The sequence below is a fragment of the Pithys albifrons genome, chromosome 2, assembly GCF_047495875.1.
Source record: "Pithys albifrons albifrons isolate INPA30051 chromosome 2, PitAlb_v1, whole genome shotgun sequence".
NCBI classification, from domain to species: Eukaryota; Metazoa; Chordata; class Aves; order Passeriformes; family Thamnophilidae; genus Pithys; species Pithys albifrons.
In genome coordinates, this window is record NC_092459.1 from 20916429 (window position 1) to 20941283 (window position 24855).

At 36.1% G+C, this 24855-nt stretch overlaps 1 protein-coding gene across 1 annotated transcript in view; it reads right to left on the minus strand.

The window, feature by feature from the left end:
* CSMD1 (CUB and Sushi multiple domains 1) overlaps positions 1 to 24855 on the minus strand; it is a 1094767-nt gene that overhangs the window by 857004 nt on the left and 212908 nt on the right. Inside the window, exon 2 of the mRNA XM_071548449.1 lies at positions 24500 to 24716. Within this exon, the coding sequence (XP_071404550.1) occupies positions 24500 to 24716 (217 nt within the window). The remainder of the gene's footprint in view (positions 1 to 24499; positions 24717 to 24855) is intronic.

Consider the following 24855-nt stretch of genomic DNA (forward strand, 5'->3'; position numbering starts at 1 on the left):
GGAAGAACATCTTCCTTAGTACAGCTTTCTACTTATAAGTCTCAGTGCAGGCAGCACCACATGGGCTTCTCAAAAATTGTGCAGCCTTGTCATCATCACTGAGAGTTCTGGACAGTGATTACTGAAGAATACAACTCTCATAGAGAATAAAATGACTGAGTATTTAATGAGGAAAATACCAATTTTCTTAATTTCAACAGTTGAAATATTTTATAGTGGACGAGTATTTTTCTTTGGTCAAAATGAATTTGAAAGCAAAATTTTTCCCATGAACTTCTAAAATAGTCTTACACTTCAGTGCAAATTTGCAGTCTGAAGGATGACAAAAAAAGAAATCCCAGCACCCAAACCCTCCAGCTTGACAGAGTCATCTCTATTTCAGTTCTGGCTGTTCAAGACAAGGACAGAATCACAGAATCCCAAAATATTCTGAGTTGGAAGGGACTCATAAGGATCATCAAGGACAGACAAGGCCACTGTTAACAGATCAATGCATGGCAAAATGGTTCTTTTACTACTATCACCCAGAAGCTCATTGTCACTACTGCATATGACAAAGAGGAAAACTGCTTCTACTGCTGACATCTTTGTGAGAAACCTTCATCCACACTCAGACAGTGTTTCCCAGTGCACTGGACCAGCAGAGAAAGTTTGTGGAAAGTAAAGTGGTATCAGATTTTCCTGGTAGATTAACCACCTACCAGGGATGCAAGGCACTGGCTACATTCCAGCACACACAGATGAAACAGCTCTGGCTCACATGTCAGAAAAAGAAGCTGGTACACAACTCTGTCCAAACACATACATCAGCTCTCACAGTTCCCAGTAAACCTCAAGATAAATGCATAAATCACATAGGTTTTATTTTTGGAAAGAGCAAGATTACAAATAGGCAGTGATCTAACATTTCTTCCCACACTGGAAACCTAAACTCACGAGCTGAGTGCTAATTTTAGTGTCATAAATTCTATAGAGATCTGAATAAGTTTTTCCTTTCGGGAAAAAGGTACTTGTAAAAAATGTGTTTTGCAGGCTTTTTTAATTTAGCAGTGAAAGGACTAAAACTGAGGCTAAAGCCACAAAACTTAAACTAAATTGATCCAATTATTATATACATAAGGAATTATCAGAAAAAAAAAGTGTTCTGCCTTTTCTTCTTCCATCCTTCTTTCATAAAGCAATGAAAGGTTAGAAAAGACCTTCAAAATCATCAAATCCAATGTTTGACCAAATACCACCATGCCCACTCAACCATATGATAAAATACCACATCCACTTGTTTTTTGAACACTTCCAGGGATGGTGATTCCACTACTTTCCTGGGCAGCCTGTTCCAATGCTTATCTAGCTTTTCAGTGAAGGAATGTTTCCTGCCATCCAACCTGAGCATCCCCTGATGCAACTGGGGGCCATTTCTTATTTTCCAACTATTTTCAGAATAGTTTTATTTTTATCTAAGAATGGACAATTCAATTCAAACCAGAACCTATCTTGGCTACTGCAGGAGGACTCCTGTGAGAGATGAGAGATGACACAGTACATGGAACCCTCTCTAGTCAGTAGTGCTAGCTCACATTTCAGAAATTTTAAGAATAGAAATAGGCATCATGCTTCTGTATTGCCACACCTGCGCATTTAACTCTCTCTCACGTGCAAGGATGAGTGACAAGGATATTATTCCTTACAGATATATTTGAGATATGAAAAAAAAGCATTTTGCCAGCTTTAAAGGTGGACAACTTAAGTGCAGAGAACTTAAAATATTGTCCAAGATGTCTTGGGTGTGGAATTACTAAAACGTTTTCTGCCCTTTTATTATTGTTAAATAGTACAAGAAATTTTTGTCTTGGGATCCCACACTGCTCCAAACACTAAATTTCAATATTAAACTTACATTTCAAGCTACTGGTTTTTCCTTCAATGTTCATTTTGGTGAGATTCATCTTACCTAACCTTACTGTTTAAATAATAAAAAAGCTTACCATTGAGCTTGATCCTTTAATTAGTGGAGTGAAGGAATTTCAGAGAGTGATTTCTCCTACATTTAATATGTACAGCTAAGTTAGATAGCCCATATTGGTTTGTCACTGAGTAAACAAAGGATAGCTAAATACTATGATATTTAATCATATAAATACCTGACTGTGAACTACTAGTGAAACCCCTGTATGGAGCACTAAAAGCAGCCAATAAAGGAACCATGAAATGTAGAGACATTTAAACAGCTCTAGCATTAGGACTGCCAGACTTAACTAAGCCTTTTGAGTTGTTCACTTATGAGTGACAATGTTGCTCTGGAGGTATTGTCACAACACCTTGGGAACCAGCAAAGGACTGTGGCTTACTTTTCAAAACAGCTAGACAGTGTTAGCCAAGGGTGGCCTGGGTATTTGAAAGCTGGAGAGGCTACTGTTATATTGATCTAAGAAGCCCAAAAATTCACCCTTGGACAGCACATTTTCATGTATGTACCCCATGCAGTCCTAACTGTACTTGAAAAGGAAACACTGGTTGGTCCCCAGCAGAATGCTTAAGTATCAAGCTGTGCTGCTAGAACAGGATGATGTTACTCTGAAAACAACAGCTATTGCCAATTCTGCTGTGTTTCTGTCCTTAACACTGACAGTGTTCCCGAGCATGACTGTTTACAGACCATTGAAGAGGTCTATTCCAGCAGATCAGACCTGAAAAATGCATCTCTAGAAAATACAGATTTGGAACTGTATATGGATGGAAGCAGCTTTGTGTGAGATGGCAAGTGAGTGACAGGATACGCAGTGACAGCCATGGACAACGTAATCAATGTGAAGGCCTTGCCACCAGATCTATCACCACAGAAAGCTAAACTAATGACACTGACAAGAGCTCTGGAACTGAGTCAAGAGTGAAAGGTAAATATATGGGCTGATTCTAAATATGCATTCAGTATTGTACATGCCCATGGAGCCACCTGGCTCAGTGTAGTGTGATCAAACATGCCAAACAGATCCATTCATTACTGCAAAGTACCTGGAAACCTGTGGAAGTGCCTATCATGCACTGCAGAGCTCATCAAAAGGTTAAAACATTTAGGGAATAATTATGCTGATCAAATGACAAAAAGGGTTGCAGAGAAAGGTATCCTAGCAGTAATACCACAGAAGCAAACCAGCCTGTCAGGGTTTACCCCAAAGTACGATCAGAGACCACCAGCTAAGTAAGTCCTTAAAGGCTAAAATTAAAAAAGGTGGGTAGGCTGTCACATTTAAAGGACAGGTTGTAGTCCCACTCCAGCTCCTCCAGGAGATAGCTCTCTGGGAACACGAGGATACCCATTAGGGGGCAGAAAATCTTTTGAAACATTTGAAGAAGATAATAGTAGGAACAGGAATGGCTGAAACTGTGCAGTTTATAGTAAGGAAATGTGAAATCTCTTCAAAACAATTCTGATAGAAGCAAAAGAGTGGTGCGAGAGGTAACAAAGGCTGGAGACCTTCCTGGAGATTACTGGAAAATAGATTTTGGTGAGTTGCCACATAAAGAAGGATACAGGTGCATACTGGTATTGGTTGATACCTTCAGTGGATGGTCTGAAGCTTACCCCTGCCACACTAACGTAGTAAAAGAAGTGGTAAAAGTTTTGCTCAATCATCTAATTCCAAGATTTGGAGTTCCTCTGGGAAAGTCATCAGACAGAGGATCACATTTTATTGCAACAGTAGTCTGGGGATTGCTTGGGATCTACATAGTCCCTACAGACCTCAGGTGAGTGGAAAAGTTGAATGTATGAATGGTACTCTCAAAACACAACAAGCAAAAATTTCAAGAGACATCAACGTCATGGTTCCAGGCCTTGCCTACAGCTTTACTGAGAATCCACATACAACCAAATTGGAGAGATAACATAAGTCCCTATGACACATTACATGGCAGATCGTACCAGAACCCTCATATTCTGGGAGAAACTCACATGCAGGCAAAAGTTGACTTACAGAAATATTTAATGGCTCTAAATTCTACTTTGCAGAAACTTCAGAAATTCGTGTTAACCAGTCCCATTGGATTGGATGCTCCTGTTCACCTATTCCAGCCTGGAGACTGAGTCTGTATTAAATGGTGGGACAATGATCCCCTACAAGCAAAGTGGAGAAGACTGTTTCAAGTTCTGCTAACCACCCTCACCACAGTCAAGTGTGCTGGCAAAGGATCCCGGATTCACTACTCCAGAGTTAAGAAGGCCTCTGCTCCTGGAACAAGTGCAAAAAAAGAGACTGATACAGATGAAGATGATGTGGTTTACACTGGTTTTTTCTGTGTTCATTTCTTACACAGTTGGTAAGCATGATTCAGATTTGGAACTGAAATTAGCATGTGGCTCTAGTCCAAAATGTATCCACAATATTCTTCAAAAAAATGACTGTTGGATTTGTACTCAACTGCCAACAACCGATGAGGATAACAATCGGCCTTTAATTGGTGTCCTAATGAACGAGACAAACATGATTAAGAACCTTAAATGTAAGGATCACTCAAATGTTTTGGCATCTGGAAGTTGGACATGAGTCACTAAGGCTTACACCCCTATAGCCCTAAACAGCTTAATTCCAGATCAAGAAAGTTATGCAGTGATTGTTAATGTCACAGGCAAGATCCTTCTCCCTCCATATTGTTGTAAAATTGACCTAAAATAAGGCTAACCCCAAAAAGGGTAATAGGATTGGCACAGACACTCTGGAGAATGATTGCCCCGCAGGGTTCAGAGTGGTATGGGATATGTGAAAATGAAGTTATGGCCCTTGGTAAAGATCAGGCCTGTGCTCTTGGGGCTGTAATCCCAAACATAACAATATTTTACCAAACTGAAAAACAAAGTGGGTGAATAAGAACGTATATAAGAAGAATAAAAAGATAGAACAATTCACTTGTTGAACATCCCATGAATTTTCACAGTGTGATTAGGGCTCTTACTCCTTCTTTAGGAGTAGTTGAATTGGAAAACACAATTATTACCATTTCAGCCGTTATTGAACATATTCAAAATCATGCTTTAGATGTAATCATGGACTTAAAAGAAGAAGTTCATGGTCTGCCTTGCGTAATTCTGCAAAAAAGAATGGCTTTTGATTTTTTAGCCTCACACAGAGGCATTTGTACAATCATTAATGCTGTTGCTGTTCTTACATATATCAGAGCAGGAGAGTTTCTGAAGATTGAGCTGAAATTTGGAAACAAACTCAGATTCTACATCAGGTAACTCTCAAAGATGTCTCTTTGGGCTTTGGAGATATCTTCTATAAACTTACTTCATGGTTACCAAATTGGACCTGGGTTAAACAACTGTTTATATTAGTATACATTTATCATTAGTGTTTACATAATAAATTGTGTGATTTAATGCTGTAGTTGCCCAACTTTATGGTACGATGTTAAGCATAAGACAAGATAGAATTTTTGTTGAGTCTCTAAGTGGAGAATGATGCCTTGGAATTTTCATATATTTGTAGATTTTAATATTTTATATATTTGTAGAGTTTTATATAGCTGTATAGTTTCTCACATTTGAGATAGCAGCTGACAGCTTCTAGCAGTTTCTCACGGTTTGTGCCACATTCCTGAATATCAGCAAGGACATCTTGTTTGCAGCACATGTACCTGGACCAGAATAATAAGACATATTTTAATCAAAATAAAATATAAGGCCCAAAAACCTTGGAGGGGCTCCAGTGGGGCAGTTCTGATGGTGGTGTGTGTGTGGCTCCGCTTCGCGAACGAAGATTTGGGAAGGGCTCTCCCCACGTGGGTGTGCCCTTCCAGCCTGCGCAGTGGATTTTAGGTGAGGCTCAGCGTGCGCAGAACTGGCCCCACCGTTTAAGTCCTGAGGTTCATCTGCCACGGCCAAGCAAGCTTGGACAGTGCCAGTCCTCAGGACTAGAACCTACAGCACCCGGCATTTCCCAGGAGGTCTCCTATCCAAGTACTAATCCGGGGCTGACCCTGCTTAGCTTCCGAGATCTGACAGGATGGTTTTCATGTTGGATGTACCCATTAGATATAATAATTCAGTAGTGTTATAAGTTTGTAGGAACCCTATACTGGATGTGTGGCTATATACTCAGTGCATCTGAAAGCTTTCATTAAAGAACTGTTCTCTACTTTATCTATACTAATATTGTCTCAAAAGGTTTTTTTCCTCAATTTTAGGCAACAATATATTACGTCATACCATACTGTCACACCAAAAAATTTTCCAATAGACACGAAAGATGTTTAAAGTAGAAAGCAGAATTGAAACCTAATCTCTTGCTCTTTGTCAAATCCAAGACCAGGTCCAGAAGTTATAATGGCATTTACAATTCCTCTCAAGGTGTATGTGAGCCCCTTGAAAAGCACTAGAAGTTTGGTAGCAGAATCATGTCTCAAAAAATCAGAAGTCTAAAGTTTTCTGTCAAATCCCTTCTCAATAGATGTATTATATGTCCTCATAAAACAGGATATATTCATGTTTTAAATCAAAATTTATTACTTGCAAATCTCACCAATGATTTTATGGGTTATGACACTGTTATCTTTAAATAGGTTTCTTTTTCCTTAAGCTAACATGGGAACATTCTACTCCAGGATAGATACTCCTGGATGATTTCCACACTAGCTCTTCAGAGTTGTATAGATTAAGTAACAGTAACAAAAGGCCATATTTTAGAGAATATCTTTGTTTTTAAAAAGCAGTGACCACTTAGTGTTTTCTAAATTTCCCCTCTCTTTCTACAAGTAATTAACTTCTCAGTATACCCTTGGGTCAACCGCAGAGTTAAAAAACAATGCAGGGGAAAAAAATTGATTTAGAGGAACTTTGGTGATATTTCACAATTCTCTAGATGCTGCTCTTTTGTTGCTGTCACTTACTATCTTTAACTTTCTTGATTTAAAGGCTATATGCAATTCCACTATGAATGTGCATTGGATTTTTCAACATTACCCTTGCCCATGTAGAGCTTTTATGTGCCTGTGCTACACAGTCGTTGCATAAGTATATTGATAAGATGAAATGTAAGTTATGCTACATATGTGTCTTTCAATTCTCTAAGGTATTTTGCAAAAAGTTAATTACTTTTTAAATCCAAAAATTACCTTGAGCATGTATTTCATATTGGGGAAAATAAAAGGTTTTGCAACGTCTCTCAAGTCACAAAAGATTTTAGAGAAGTATTCAGAAATAAAACTCAAATTTCCTGGTTCTTAGTCTCCATCTTTGCATGTTCCTCTCAGTCATTTTCTCATCTCCTTTCAGCCATTCTTGGCAGCTAACAAAAGCAGTAAGCTTTCAGGTATCTTTGAAGATCAAAGATATTCAACTACAAGTCATTTTCTTCAAGTTTGTCTTCCAAAATCCATGTAAGCAGGATGCTCTGCCTGGAATGCAATAAAACAACTCGAATAATGCCCTTTTCTGCAAAGCTATCAGTGGTGAACTGAGAGGGTGTGCTCCTTTTGGTGTTGAATTATGCAAAATCCAGTCTGACTTATCAACCCCAAAGCTAAACACCCTCACAGTGAGGTAAAGGTGTGGCAGATATGGCAAAGTACCCTTATCCAAAAGTGTTAAACTGACACACCTGTTCTGGGGGCATATGAATGACAGTCAATCACTTCATATCATAAAAGTCCAGTCCCACATTCAAATGCCAGGTTCTTCTAACATATCCCTTCCTGGAGTGTGTGTGTCCCTTAGGTAGGGATGCCCCTTAAGGTTACTCCTTGAGGCCGAGCAAAAGAGATTTGCCCATAGTTGTTAGTATGGGTGACTAACATCAATCTCTACTTAATAATTGTTTTTTTTCCCCTAGCTTTAGTAAAATTGCCTTAATATAATTTTTTTATATAGTACACTATACTATATTATACTATAGCAGTAGTTTTAGCTTCTATACTTCTATATGTGTAGCAAATTATTCTAAGATCTTTTTCTCTAATCAATGATCACAATAAAGCATTAATTTTTATATAAATATCTCTGATTTGTCATCCTTAATCTCTTGAGACAAAGTCACAAAAAATGTTCAATCACACCTCTAATTCCTTAGACTTGAAACGTTGACAAAGTCTGGGTCTGAGATTGGATCCAGCTGTACCCAGACTACTGTCTGATAAGGAGTTTAAAAAGCAAGGCATCTTTTCTGCACCTCGTGACTCAGTGGGAGGGTTCCTCAAATAAATTTTGTCTGAAGCTCTGCAGCAAACTGTTAAAGGGTTACTTGTTTCACCATTGCCTGGCCCCACTGGAAAAATCTGCAGTTGGATGACAGGATGTTCAGAGTGAGGGTACCATGATAACAGCAATTAATCCCAACATACAGACTGCACCTGCGTCACCACAAGGAAACAAGCCTGTATGTGCAGTGAACTGGGTGTATGACATGTATGCTGTATGAACACCAATGTCCATGTGGCAAACATGCCATTGTCACGGTCCACGAGCTTGGGCAAGACTGCTGAAATACTTTCACAAAGTGTGCTGTGTAGTCTGTATATAAATGAGAATTCAACAAGCCCAGACAGAGCTCTCTCCACCAAACAACAAAAGAAGAAAGGATCAATGGGACACCAATGGATCCATGGTGGTGATCATCACTTATTATCTGTTTTTACTCTTTGCTTTTTCCTACTTCCCTGTTTTCCTCCTTGCTTTCTCCTTAATAATAATAATAACTAAAAAAAGTGAATTATCATTTTGTTTACCATCATTTGAACTCATTTGTGTCTTAATCTCACTCTGGGTATATTTGACACTTTTCTCTTTACACTTGCAGATTAAACAAGCTCCACTCCGACCCACAACAGTCCAGTGAGCCACAAACAGACTATGACATTGATGATATTTCTTCTAGATCCCCACTGCTGATGTAGGAGAGAAGACTGTCAGACTGGCAGTTCTATAATTCTATCTATGACTGTCCAAACCAAATGTATTTAATATTTTTAAACCAAGAATAGTTTAAAAAGTTAAATACAAAAGTAAATGAATACCTGACTGAAAAAAACCTCCACATAAACCCACCTGAAATAAAATACACCAGAATGCTGACACATAAACATGACTTCTGAGATACTTTTCCCCTCTATGACGATGAAAGACTGGCTTGTAAAAAAATTATATCTATCAGGCAAAGAAAGCACTGTCAGGCATGGAAGATAACAGTTTAGCTTCACTTCAATGCAGTCATGAAATAAAAAAGGCCATTAGGTGCATGAAACATTGCAAACCTTACATCAGTGAGACCTGATAACCTCATCTATATTACTTATAAGGAAAACAAAAGCTTAGGAGGTCTACCTGTTCTAAAGAAGTAGTTTTTAGCATTTCCTTCAAAGCAGCATTTCTTTACGCTTCAAACATTTGAAACAAAGCAAAAGGCTGAGGAAAGAAGGTGCTTCTTCTACTCTATTTTCCACACATGAAGTTTCCACATCATATATCAGAAAATGAACATGTAAAGGTGGTTTGCAATTAATTTCTGTTCAAAACATTTTACAGTGATGGATCTGAGAGAACTCTAACACGTGCCTTCACAGAAAAGAATAACTATTAGGAACTGTGGCTTAAAGGTAGTAGAGAAATCCTCATCTTATGTACTACTGGGTACAGCTTAAATGTTTCCCCATCTCTTACTATATCAAGGTCTTTTAGTTTCACGGTAGGGTACTTAGCATATTTTATTTGACCATGCTGTTCACAAACAATATTAACTTTTCAGAAATTTATCAAGTGAGATGATACAAACTTTCAGAAGAAAGAAATGAAATATGAAAAGGAAAGATCATTAAAATGGCAAGTAAAAATGTTTTAGTTGAGTATGTGATCTGTAGCTAACAGCAGTGCAAAGCAGCTAGAAGTTATTTTTTTGATGAAGACCATTGAAATCATTTGTGAAGTACCAAGTGAAATAAGTGTGCAAAAGAAATTAATGTATTTCTGGTCTCTATGGACATTTAAATTACTTAATTAGCTAAAACTTTATGCAGAAATGCAAAAGAATTTTCATTTTCCATGGAAATACAAAAGTTCCATCTAAACCAAAGAAGACTTTTTTTTTAATTATAGTATGTCAGGAGGAAAGCTTGTATGGAAGGTATATCCTGAGTATGAAAGCTTTTTTCTTTTGCTTCTGACTACTACTCCTTACCAGTATCCTTGTTTCCAAGTTTTGATTATCTTCAAAACAATACAAATTCTACCTGTTTTCTAAAAGCTCTCCACTTCACAAGCAAGGCATTGCTGTGCTGGTTCAAGGCCATGTGGCAGATCATTCACATGAGAACTGAGGACAGAGGAGGATCAGGGCAAACCTCTCCAGTCTAAGTATGCAGCTGTATCAGCTGAACCATACTATGAAACTGTATGCTTAAGACTTATTTGCTTCCCAATCAATGTTATTGCACAAAAAAATTAAGCACAGTAGCTACTCCTCACTCATTTCTCACTGCTACCATAAACCAAATGCCAGGGATTTTTTTTTCCAAGTAGAATAAGATTTTTTTTCCTAAAGGCACTCTGTGGTTATGCCTGTGAAGGCATTTTGCAGACAGATAAGAGCTGTAGTCTGCCCATAATGAACCAGCAGGAAGCTTTGTAGTAACACACAGTGCCACGTTGAGCACAACCTAGTTGCTAGGGCTGAAAGCTGTGTAAAGCAGATTGGACTCTACTTGTCACATGGGGATGTGACGTTGCCAGTGCTCTATATGGGCAGAATGAACTTAAATCTTCAATCTTCTTTGAGCAATCCAAGTGTTCTTACCGATCTAGTTAGTGAACGCTCTAAATTCACACTGAAATTTACCATACCTTCATTTCTCTGGGCAGGTGAGCCCTAATACAGTAAATTCCTACTTTTGTGTTCTACTTTGAGGTGGTCAAGGGAGATAGAATAAATCAGAAAAGTCTGAAAATTGCCCCAAGTAAGAAAAAGCCAAGTGTAAAGGAGACAAATAAATGCTTACTATGTATTTTGGGCTTTAGCTTAGACTCATGGTACATAAAAAACAATTTACATATAAGAATAAAAGAAATGTGTTACAGTAAAAAGAGCAACAAGGAGAGGAAGGAAGTAATGATCAAGATAAAGGTAAAATGGATGAAAATAGGAAAGAGGGATTTGTTTTACTGAACAAATGCTCTTTGTTTTCCTGCAAATGATTTTGCATGCTAAAATTGGACAGGTTAACTGTAATATACTTAATTATTTACCTTACACATAGATTTCACTTAAAAATGAGGAGCTGAGGACATTATAAACTCTCTTATTTCCTGTCTCAGCCAGGAAATAATCATCCAGTAAGGACATTGTGGAGATGCCTACCATTTCAATTACAGATTACTTATCAGTATGGCTATTCAATTTACAAACCCTTTTCATTAGCTCTATCACCTGGTTTTGCATCCAGTGGTGTTGATCCAATTTAGGCAAATGGTTAATGTTTCAAAGTTTTATCATTCTTTGCTAGAAAAATGTAAGTTATGAACTTATAAGAAAATAATTTAAGTATGAACTCTGAATTTGGTGCTGAAATTCACTTCAGCCTAAAGTTGATCTAATTAGTTAAAATGCAAGGATTTTGCCCATCTGGGATTACTGAAAACATAGAACCAATCACAAAACCGTATGAATAAGGGTTTGTAGAATCTCATGGTGTCTCTATTTCTGATCATCTCTTTTCTGTAAGAAGCAAAAATGGCTAAAGTATTTGTGAAGGAAAAGAGAAACAAGAGATCCAAATATTCACCTGTTTCCTTAAGGGCCTCAGAAAATCTGAGAGAAAATCTGGCTCTGCTATGAAGTCTTTCTTCTGGTAGTATTGCAGCACTGCTAACACTAGGAGGTAGCAGGGCAGAGCAACATTTCCATGAGTCACTGGGGCAATGGGAAGATATTTTCCAGTGACACACTTGCCTCTTCATCATCCTATACACAAGTACACATTGCAACCTGCCCCAGTATCTCTGCTGTATGTGTGTGTTCACTGAGGTAATATACTTACTGCACTATATCCACTTTATTTCCTCTGTTCAAAGATCCAAGAGGTTTTACGTCAAAAGTGTGTCTTTTATTGCCCATAAACATCATCTTAGTGTTAGTACAGATGCCTACATTGGACCTGTCTTTACAATTACAAACAAAAGACTTGATTTAGCACATACTAGACTGCTTTACCACCGAGCTGTGAAAGCTCCACATGTGCTGGCAGCTTGCTTTCCTTGGATTATGGTCCCAAGGCTCTAAAAAGGTTTAAACATAAATAAAGTTAAAAGATGCTCAGAAAATACAGATTTGCATTTTGAAAAGATTTTTCTGAAAACAAGAAAGGAATGTTAGCACTCTAGAAGCAGAAACTTGAGCATTTTTGCCAAACAATTACATTTTATACTTCTATGACTTCCACTCAAAGACGGTTAACAATCTTTAAGTATTTAGTAAGAGAATATTTTAAAAAGCAGAAAAATCTCTTGTTCTAAGTCTGCTGCTTCTAAGTGCTCACTATCTGACTGAAGTTTTTACTTCAAATTAATCACACTGGATTATGACAGAAAGAATGTGAAATTTTCATTCTTTGAAGAAAACAATGAGTTAAATTGAGTAAAAATGACACTAATCAACTATATTACAAGCAACTTAGATTTGGATTTCAGATACATGTGACATTTTAGGTGCATTCATTAAGTAATGTGTCATACCCTATGTCATGTCATGGAGTTCTTAGCTCCAGAGGTTTTTTTTTCTCTCAAAATTAAACACAGTTTTGTGAACTATTGAAATGCTTAACCAATTAAGTGGTTTTAAATACAAAATTTGGAAGAGGTAATACCATAACAAGTGAAGGTTTTTTAACTCAATTCTGCAAGGAAGAAACTTTATTAAACCTTCACACCAATCAATACAGCTTGTAAATACATACAGTAATGATTATTCAAATAGGCAAAGATGTTTTATTGGATTCATCTTTACAGCTGTCCACTTGAAAAATCAGGCATAAGGTCATTATGTAAATTTCTTATGATAATTAAACCTTAAATTGTACATTCAATAACTCAAATTTAGTCTGCTCATATTAATATCATACTAGTATACATCATAATTCACTTACACAATGTGATGTCAAATGCTTCTAATTACATTAAATACATAAAATAAGAAAAACATGTAATTTTAAGGTCATAAAAGGGTTCCTAAAATATCATTGCCATGATACAAGATAAATAGTTTTATCTAAAGCTTTAGCTAAGCTCATTCGTTTTCTTTTTAGACAGAATCTTCCTACACATAAGCAACAACTCTGAGCATAGGAAATTAAAGCTTATTGGCAAGAATGTGTTAACACATTCCTCTTGAGAAGAACTTATCAGCTCTGTCTTGAACTTTTAAGCTTATGAAGACTTATTCAGACTGGGTTCAGAAAAAAATCCTCTCTCCATCAGTGAGAAGACATAGGGTTTGAAACACAGGCAAAGAGAAAATAGTGGACCAGTACTAATAACTAAAGTGCGTACTATTTAAATAACATTTTCTATCTGTGCTCTGGACCTTGAAATGCTAAAGTTGACAAGCATTCCTTTTGGCAAAATCTTTATGAAAAGAATGAGAGAACCTATGATTAATGGTTACAGCAACAAAAAATAAATGAGGACAAGACTATACTGTGAAAGCAAGCTTCAACAGCTAGTAAAAAGCTGCCAAATATGCTGAATAGCTTTGAAAACTGGCTTTTATAAAACAAATCTTTGTGTTCTTTATTATAATCTTAGAAATTAGTGCTTTATTTTAAAATTTAAAATATATAATTCAATAATTGCACAAATTACCTAAATTTTTAGAAACTAGATCACTTATTTGTCACTGCTGTAGTGGTAGAGGAAAGTAACTTGAATCTGGAAATATACCCCTGAGTGGTATATTGTTGATTATGTGTGCTATGATGTAGTCCCATGACAACTACAACATACCATTCTTCTGTTCCTCTGCTTATTGTCACCTTAGGAGTGTGAGAAGCACAATATTTGAAAATCAGGGTTTCAGAAGAAGCATTTTAAAGAGAATTCAGAATTCATGGTTGTGGCTTTCTATTTTTCCCATGGAATCCTTCTATTATGATTTTGATTAAAGCAAAAAATATGTTTGTTAAGTGCATTGAAACCTTTAAACTAGACCTTCCTTAAGATCCATATCAACATACGTTGGAATTCATGTGAGTTAATTAACTGTTGCTTTCATATGTGTTTTGTGATTTTTCCATTCCCTCACAGATGTCATATTTGGAGTAAACATTAGATGAAATACAGATTCTGAAAGTCTAGTTGGTGAAAAACAGTTTTTCTCTTCTAACTATTTACATGAAATAAATAGATTTTTTGGGTTTTTCTGAATCCTAGACTTCTTAGAATTTAAAAGAAGTCCATAGCTGTCTATAATTTTCAATGTTTCACAGACCTAGTTTGTGTCCATTCAAATGCATTATATTTCCAATTCCATATCTTCTCAAACACTGACTCACAACACTCATGTTTAAAAGATTCTCTGTCTTAACAAAAAAATTACAAATCAGTGCAAGTGCATGAGGCAAGTTTTACTGTGGCAGAGGCGGAATAATCATGGGTAGGAAATCTGCAGTAAGACCAGGAAAAAAAGTTAGGCAAAACATAAAAGGGGCTATTTAGTCCCAGGCTGAGACAAAATTAATTTTCACAGGCAGATGGAGACAAAACTTTCAGGAAAACTTAGATAAAAGAAAAAAAAAGAAAAAGCCAGATACAGATCAATTATGGATGTTGTGAACAGTGGCCAAAGAGGGGCACTATCAGTCACACTGCTCTTTGTGCCTTTCCAACTTTAGTCACTGTGCTGCAACCATTAGTGCATTCCAAAACTGGAGGCAGCAACTTCTCCTTGAAGCCAAAATCTCTGCTCTTGTTATAAGGTCTTATTTACCCCTCCTCTAAAAGGGCACTGAAAATCCTCTATCTGAGTTTTTATTAACGTTTAACTTATATTAAATTTGAAATTCGTTTTGCTAGACAATTGAATAAATTTGTTTCTATTCACAGTTTTCAATGAATGCACTGCTACGTCACTGTGGACTGAATCGACCACCCTCATTAAAAGTTAGGAATTCACCTGCTAACATCCTGTGCATCAGCCAAAAACTGGCCTTTTGTTCTGACATTAGATACTCATTCACTGCTAGAGTGTAATTTTTTTTATTTTATATGTAAATAAATTGTTTTTCTTTCTTTGCTAGAGAATGTTGAGTTATTTATTCTAATGTATTCTTTCATCATTTCTTTTTCTGAGTGGCAGTTTCTTCCAAACTTGGAACATCTTACAGCAAGCAGAGAAACTAACGTCTTTTTCACACAGCATGATATTAAAATATTTGGCTAAAGGCCCTAAAACATTAAAAAGACACAAACAAACAAAAAAAAATCTTATTCATGATCCTTGTGTTTACTTGTTACACTCAATTTGCTTTTAGCGCACAAAAGAAATTTTGTTGGCTTGCTGTTTTATCTTTATAGGAAAGGAAGCCTATTCTCTGTTTCATCCACTTTCAGTTATTCCTACAGGAAAAAAAAAAAGAAGCCATGGCTGAGAGAGAAATTTGCTTGTCTGATGCCATACCTCTCAGAGCCTCACATTCTCTATGCAGTGGGACATTTATTGCAGGACTTCACACCTTAGCTTTTAATGAAACAACGTATTCAGTGAATGTGTTTGAACTTTCAAGGTTACTTTGCATTCTTTTAAAATCTACTTTTTTGTACCTTACCTCTTTCAAGAAAAAGCTAAACTAAGAAAATATACATATTTTCTTATTAACTCTGGGACTTCAGCAAAAAGATATTTTAGACTGCGTTAAGTGGGGAAAAAAATCACTGTCAAAATCTAAGGCCCCTAATAATGTCAGCAGATGCTCTTGTGAACATGAACAGAATGAAAACTGAGGAAAGTCTCCAAGTAATATTGGGAACTGCAAGATTATGAGAACACTTGTCTACAAAATTTGTTTTACAAGAGAAATTGATTGTGTGTGATTGGATTACAGTGGAGAGGATGCTGAACTTCCACTGTAGCAATTGAGAGATGAGAAACTGCACAGTTCTCCTCAAATGCCTGAACATTTCAGATGTTGTATCTGTCCCATGCTCACTACATCCCTGTCCAGCACAGGGTAACCCAAAGCCAGACTGTGATCAGACAGTCAGTAATTACAAGTCTCAGTTAAGACAGGCAGGTAATTACCAGATGACAGTAAGAGAATATGATTTGCATTTTAAACTAATTATATGCATCAGAAATATGATTACTACATTTTACAAAGTTTCCCACCCTTTAATTTGATAAAAACAGATAGAAACAGAAACAGATAGAAAACAGATAGAAAACAATTTTCCTCTCTAAAACAAGCATCAAAATTTCTTCATAGCATACAAATTATGTACTAATTAAAAGGTTATCTATCACAGTTACATAGAAATGATGAGAAATCCCAAAATAAGGATGAACAGCAAAAAATCAAAAGGGGACAGATTTTGACAATTGGAGTTTTTTATTGAGTAGTCCCTCTGCAAATTCTGTTAAGGCTGTAAGATAATTATTAGATTGTAATCAGAATATGAGCAAAGGGAACTGACAGATATCTGACCAAGAATGGTTGCTATAATTGCCATATACACAGCATTTATGGTTGCTGATCAGCAGCTTCTCTACATAATCATGTCAATTCAATGTAAATAATTTAAAATAAAAGAGTATCTTTTTGAATAAAATTTAAGATACAGAAAGACTAATAACATAAAAACTCATTTATGTACTCTGTATGAGTAATACATGTCTAGGTAAGCAATTTTTCTCACTCTCAAAAATTGAAGTATTTAAGAGTAAAAATTCCTTACACATCCAGCAACTGAGTTAATGTTATCACCTGTTTAACTGGAAAGTTGTCTGAAATTTTGGTGTCAATTATATCACCAAGCTACACTCAAACACTTTTTAAAGTACATCTTTGTTTTAAGAGCTGAAATTCCCCAGTCTCTTTATCTGCATTCTTAAGAGATTCTAGTATCTTACTGCTAAAGAGTTTTGAGAAATAAAATGAGTGTGAGAGAGGAATGTATCATATTTAAATGTCAAAGGCTGTAGATGCTGCTACTATGCCAAAGTACTGGAGTTTCAGGAGCTTCAGAAACCACCATAAATGAAAGGAAAATGAAAAAATAACCCAGCCCTCTCCCAAAAAAAAGCAAACAAAAAAAAAACAACAAACAAAAAACAACAAACAAAAAACAAAAACCCAGGACATGAAGCAGAAAATTGTGTTCTGAACAGTGTTCAAAAAAAGTCTTGCAGGTTTTGGTAGTTCTGCAGATTACAAACTCATGAGTCTGACAGAATCAAAACCATTTTCCATAAAATATTATATATCATGTGAGTTCCCTGTCCATCTCTAGAGACTTCATACCAATGAAGACAATTTTCTCATTTAAACCTCATTCTGAGTTTTCAGGTAAAGCAAAGATGTAAACTGAGCTCTTTGAAACCCATGTACATATAAATCCATACCCACACTCCCAACTAGCAATTTTCTGTGATTTTTTTAGTGTAAATACTGAATAAATGGATGCCCAAGGTGTTCTGTTTTGTAAAATAACTCATTAAGGTGTGCATGGCTTGGTGCGATCACAAATATGATTCCTTGAAGCTGAATAACTAATTATTTTTTTTTAAATATCCATATACAATAATAAATAACAAGGGAGCTAAATCTGCACCTCTTATGTGAAATCTCTAAAGCATCATCACCTGAAGCACTTATAGCCTATTCAGAAAATACAACCTATCTTTCTCAGCAGGCCACTACAAAGTACCTTTAAATACTTGACTACTTTATTAGAAAAGTAGTTATATGCCATTATCCCCTTAAGTCAAATTGGATTGCATATCTATGAAATACTAAGTTTACCTAACACATGCTAAAGTTCCTAAACCCATATAATTTAACATGTTTTGGAACTATATCCCAATTCTCTCCTTCTAAGTCCCTTACTAGTAATATTTTGATGGTGAAACACTATATACAATGCAGCAAATCATTGCTGACACATACAAGTTCAGTTTAAAACATATGGGAGAGGAAAAGAAGTAATACCCATGTCTTCTCTTAAGGTGTGCTATGGCCAGTTTCAGATGAAAAAGAGGACTACCTCCAAGAGGCCAATGCGATTGAGCACAGCTACTTTTTCATTATGGTGAGTGTCATATTCATTATTTAAAGAAAAACATGCTGACTTAAACTCCTATATTAGAAAATTTTTAAACAACTGATGAAGAATGTTACAGTATAAATTCATGCATTACTTTGCCTCATTAAGTGAATCTATTTTTTTTTCACCAAAGAAATAATAGTTGCATAAATGTGAAATGGATTTTCTTAGGTGGGAGTTCCAAAAATACTCCATAGTTTTGAGAGGAAAAAAGGAAGTATCCTTTTTTAGTTTACCATCATTTAGCATGAGCCTAAAATATGTAATCAATATGTCCTATAATTATTGGTGAAATAGTCTGTTGGTAAGAAGACTCCCTATTTGACTCTAATACATGTTTTCTTAAAGCCTTTCTGTATGTGAGCTTGCCAACAGAATTAGGAAGCTCACGACTTTAAATTGGGAAGCTAATCTTTTTTTTTTTTTTTAAATAGGTATTTTGCCTTTTATCCATATGTGAAAAAAACAAAACAAACCCATACATGAGTTTGAACCTGCCAACATTGAACACATAAATAATATTTCCTTCCATTACCTGCTCTTTTGTTTTGGCAGAAATTATTTGTCAGCATTTAGCTGATCAGGTCATAGTCTCTTTCCTTAAACATCTACGTGATGTATAATGAATCATATTTTAGCCCTCTACTACAAATGTTTCTTTCTGCCTAGTCCTTTAATGGGTGAAAAAGCTAAGAAAATCTGGTTTAGAGGGCCACAAAGATGATCAGAGGGACTGAGCACTTCCTGTATGAAGACAGGCTGAGAGAGCTGGTGTCGTTCAGCCTGGAGAAGAGAAGGCTTTGGGTGCACCTCAGTGTGGCCTTCCAGTACCTGAAGGGACTTATGAAAAGGAGGGAGAGGGACTTTTTATATGGGTAGATGATGACAGGACCAGCGACAATGGTTTTAAACTGCAAGAGGGTGGGTTTAGATTAGATGTTAGGAATTAGATGTTAAGAAATTTTTTACTCAGAGGGTGTTGAGGCACTGGAACAGGTTGCCCAGAGAAGTTGTGGGTGCTCCATGCCTGGTAGTGTTCAGGGCCAGGATGGATGGAGCTTCGAGCAATTTGATATTGTGGAAGACGTCGCTACCCATGGCAGGGGCATTGGAATTAGGTGATCTTTAAGCTTCTTTCCAACCCAAGCCATTCTATATTTTATTCTAGGATTATGTGATTAACATAAAAAGGGGAACAGTTATCATTGATAGGCATCTGTACTGGCGGGAACTCAGTAATAATTTGCATAAGCATACAGTAATCATTTTCCTTTTCTTACAGACATATGAAGTACCAGAATATACTGCTGAAATTATTCAATGGTCTTGTTTTATAAATTTGAACAGTAGCTCAGTCTCTGTTACTTTGTGCGGTGTTCTAGGTAAGCTTCACATGAAAAAAATATAACTACTAAACTCATTACTATACAGTTTTCTTCACAAAGTAAATTGTTCAAACACACACAAAAGTTTGGGAAGATTTATTTTACCACATATTCTGTTAGCAATTATCATTTTTTGCATTACTGCTGTGTTAAAGCAAAATTATTTAACTAATATCAGTGATAACAAGTGGTATCTATTATATTATTACCTAGGTTGAAGTAAACTAAATAAGGCTTAGAAATCCCAAGAAGCCATGAAGGCAAGCAGACATTTTAAAATCGCTTTCTGAAAAATGTTTATTATGTATGTGAAAAATTAATTGGCAGATGTGCATACACACAACAAAAAATACTTGTATCTGCACTTTTATGTCTTTCCATTAGTGTATATAATTTTATTAGCAGCTTTTCTGTTTCAGAAAAAAAACAAAATTGCTAGGAATCCATTTTTAAAAATTTTTCAGAACTGTCTGAAAGATTGATTAGTTGAAAGAGTTTATTCCAGAGTATATTGCATTTAACTCTCAGGTAAACTAAGTGTGAGATACTAAAAAAACTTCTACTGCAGAAACTGTAACACAGAGATTACAGCATTTACTGATATTTGACATAGAAAAAAATTCAGAATCTCAGGCAATCATACATAAAAAGTCTCAATTCACAAAGTATCTAAGTCTTAAAAGCCCACTTAAACCTCACTTCACCTCTTCAGCAATAGAGATTTTGTACAAGCTCTTTTGGTCACCTGGTCCTGTTACAGTTTCCCTTTAGCTCTCTATGAAATCACTATTCAGGAATTCTGTGTATAGAAACAAGACTTTTGCTAAAATTAACAAGCATTTTTCTTTTTTCAGGTGTGGAAAGTGGGTATGTATTCCAATCAGCCCTGAAATGACTTTTGAAATCCATAAACTCTTGAGATATCCATTTTAAATTCACTTGTCTGTGACACAAAGTGCATCTATCAGCAGTACACAGGTCAATATTGTCAGTTTACATGTGCCTACACACTGACCTGCTTCAGAGCTGGCCTGTGTCCCTATGTCCTGTTGATACCCTTCTCTTTTCTATTTAAAAATATTACCATTTACTCTTTTTTCTGATACATATGACAAAAAAAATATTTTCTAGCACCTGAATTACAGGTGCTAGCAAATAATTGGTGAATTACTGAATACAATGCTTATTTAGGGAAACAAACCACAAGGAAAATAACTGAATAAAAACTGTTCTCCCAGTGCACCACACTTGCATTTCTTCTCCACAAGTTTCATCCATGTGAATTTTGCATGCTAAAGATGAACTGCATATAGCAAATGACAATTTCTTTAGAATGCAAAATGCAAATCAAAAATATATTTTACATCTTTTCCCAGCTTAAGTTGAATGTGGTATTTTGAAATCTTTCCCCATCAACTGATAATGCAATATTTGGCTTTAATGCAATTTTTTTTCTATAACATATAACTGAGACAGCTGGTTTTTTATAATATGTGGTGAAATCAATTATCTAACTACATGCTTGTCTATAGAATTAATATTTCAATACCCAACAAAGCATTATCATAACAGGTGGTATTAGATTTAAAATTTCAATTTTCCTCTTTCATGTATTACAAAATCATAGTCATAAAATACCAGGTAGGAAGGAACATCAAGGATCATCTGGTGCAACCTTTCATGGCAGAAGCACTACCTAGACAAGATGGTCCAGCATCCCGTCCAGCTGAATCTTGAAAATGTCCAGTGTTGGGGACAACACCACAGGGAGATTATTCCAATGCCTGATTTTTCTCATTGTGAGAAATTATCCTCTTGTGTCCAAACAGAATCTACCCTGGAGTTACTTGTACCCTACAGTTGTCATTTCTTTCATGTAAAAAGGGAGTCTCCATCACTTTTGTAGCCATCCTTTAAATACTGGAGCATAGTCATAAGGTCTCCCCTTCTAAAGGCTGAACAAATCTGTTCTCTCAGACTTTCCTCATATGACAGCTTACCAGTCATTAATCATCTTTGTGGCCCTTCTCTGGACTCTCCCCAGCCTGTTCATATCTCTTTTGTGGAGTGGAACCTGAAATGAACACAGTGTTCCAGGTGTGGCCTGACAAGCCTTGAGCAGAGTGGGACAGTGACTTGTTTATCTCTGCTGGTGGTGCCCTTGTTGATGCTGCCCCGCATCCTGTTGACCTTCTTTTTCTTTGCTGGAGCAGCACACTGCTCCCTCATATTGAGCTTGTTGCCCACCAGGACCCCCAAGTCCCTTTCCACAGAGCAGTTGCCCAGCTGAATAGATCCCAGCCTGTGCTGCACTTTTGGATTATGTTTTCCCAGCTAAAATATATGTGAATATATATATATATATGAAAAAATATACATATATTCATATAAAAACATATATCAACTCCTGTTTTGTGTTCTATGAACTTTACAATGATAAAATTAAAGCAGCTGTAGCAATCTTTTAAAGGACAATTTTGGGCTACCAGTCTCAGTAATTACACAGAATTATGAATGCTAGTTGGATTTTTCTAGAAAAATAGGAAGATGTAAAATAGAACCTTTTAGTAACTTATCTTTTGTTTACATTGTTCTTCCTGCTACCATGTTACTTCTCAACCTTCTAATAACACAACTTACAATAGCCTGTGATTACTATCATGTGTAATTTTTTCCTATATGCACTAACCTAAGAAGTTTATATACATCTTACCAGTACCTGTTTTGTTTTTCTTTTTCCACACTAACAGCCTAAAACAATTTATTCCTCTGCCTTATCATTCCAATGTATTTTATATGTGTTTCTATTCTACTGGATTTTACAATCAATATGCAGCAAAAGTATCCTGGTGTACATTTAGCATACTGAAAGGTCCCTCAGGCAGCACAATAAACTATTTGAACATACTATTCATTTTTATTCAATTTTGCCTTAGCAGCTGAAAAAAATGCTATACAAAATATGGGATGTATATTACTTAATTATTATGGTTTGTGACAGTGATATAGTTACACAGCTCTAGATTTTGCATGAAGACTAAAGAAACAATGATCCAAAATCTAGTGGAGTTTTTCTATCTATGGAGGGAAAAAAACGTGCATGCCCTCAAGCAGAAGTTCAAGGATGCTCTCTTTCATCTTCATGCTGCCAGCTAAATAAACCAAGACTATAATTTTCCTATATCTGCTGAGGGAATTGTCTTGAAATGAGCAATTGCAGAGGGGTGCACTGTGAATAACAACAAAGCGTATTCCACAGGATATGAGACGTCAATAGCAACATGCCATTCAAATTGTGCTACGTTAACCTCTGCATTCTGCAAAGCTAATACATGCTGATTTCCTTATAGTGCCATTTATGAAGGTAAGTGATTGGCAAACACAAGCAATGAGAAATGAAACATCCACTTCAATGTTGGAAGTTGAAAACAAAATCCTTGTTTTATGGGAATCAGCAGTGACTTCAGTGGGATTAAGATCACACTCAGGAATTTCTGTTTCCTATGCTCATACCCACAGAACATCTGTTGGTGCTCTTCCTTGAAACAATTTTCTACCAACATTAGTGCAAAACAAGTAGGCATCTTAGATATTGCTAATAAAACATTTGACTAAAAAGGAAATATTTATCCTTCTATACAGATGATACATATACTAAAGGTCAGTTAAGTGGAGTAGATGAAGCCCAGACACTGTAGGACTAAAACATCTCTAGCTGCATTATACCTTCCACAGTTTTCAAAACCTTTTGAAGTGTGTCAACAGTGAATCAGAATATTGTTGTCAAAAATACATGATGATACTCACTGAAACGCAAAAACAAGTCGGTGATGCTCTTACATTTGTTTTAGCACTATAGTATAAATCAGCAGCATGTAAAAGGGTAATCAGAGAACAAAACCGACAGCAGTGTTTTACAGTACTCCATAAATCTCATGCCTGAACAGGAAATGACAGAGCAGCAATGAAAGCAATGTTTGCTTTCCAGCACTGCACTTCAGATCCAGCAAATGACTGAGGAACTCACAAGTGGGCACCAATGAAATTAATAAATCAAAACCTGAAGTTATGACAAGCTTCAAGATCAGAAAGTTTCCATAAAGCCTCTTTATAATCTTGGTGGTATTTGGACAGATAAATTAGCCCTGTTTCTGACCTTTAAAGATCCCTAATTGCTTAATGAAGAATAATTTCAATTTTGGCAATGAGAAACAATTTAGAGTTCAACTTATCTGCCAGGAAGGCAACAGTCACCTGAAGGATTTCATCCAGCAAGCATTTCCAGAGTCAGCCTAACATGCACCAGTGATATTGTGCCTCTCAAAACTACTGTATCACTCACCACTTCAGTGCCACATTTGGTGAGAGACCATGGGGCACTGTTAGCTCAAGCAGCACACCCCATCCTCTGATTCAAATGTTGTAGGCATGGTAGAAAAGTAAAGCATGATCTCAGTAAGAGTTCTCTCAAAAAGTGCCTTCAAGAAATAGTTCCTGGGTCAAATCTGGATTTCACTAGTAGGCAGGTAAATAAAAAACCATGTACTGCAACATGGAATACTCCCTTGTTCAGGGCTTTTCCAAAAACTGATCTTGAACTGTGCAAATTTTAAGTACTGTTGTTACTGATACACAAGATAGGACCATAAAGATCTGAAATTTGTATTAATGTATTTTGCTTTGAGATCTTGGGGCACTGCTATTGATTTAGCTGGGGGTGAACTGAGGAAACACAGTTCTAACATATCATCATAACATATATTCAGGAGAGAGAAAGAAAAGTAGAGAGAGAGAGAAAAATTAAGAAAGAAAAAAGACACCTTACCTCACTTTTAAATTGCCTTGCTGTGGTTGTCCATCATAAATTGACAAAATATCAAAATCTTCCTCAAGGGCAAAAGTATGAAATGACAATTGTATCCTGTTACGCTCTCCTGTGATAATAATCCACGTGCAGTTGGCATAATTTGGATAACCATGAGGAAATCCAGGGCTTTCTATAGTACCATTTGGTCCCTGTACTAAGCCTCCACAGTTCTGACCTGAAAAAGAAGAAAGGAACATATGCATTTGTTCTTTTTTTTCCCTCCCCCAGTATATATTCTTACATGAGTTTACTCATACACAATCTTAATTTTATAGTACTTTCTCTAGATTAAAAACATTAAATAAAATTGCATT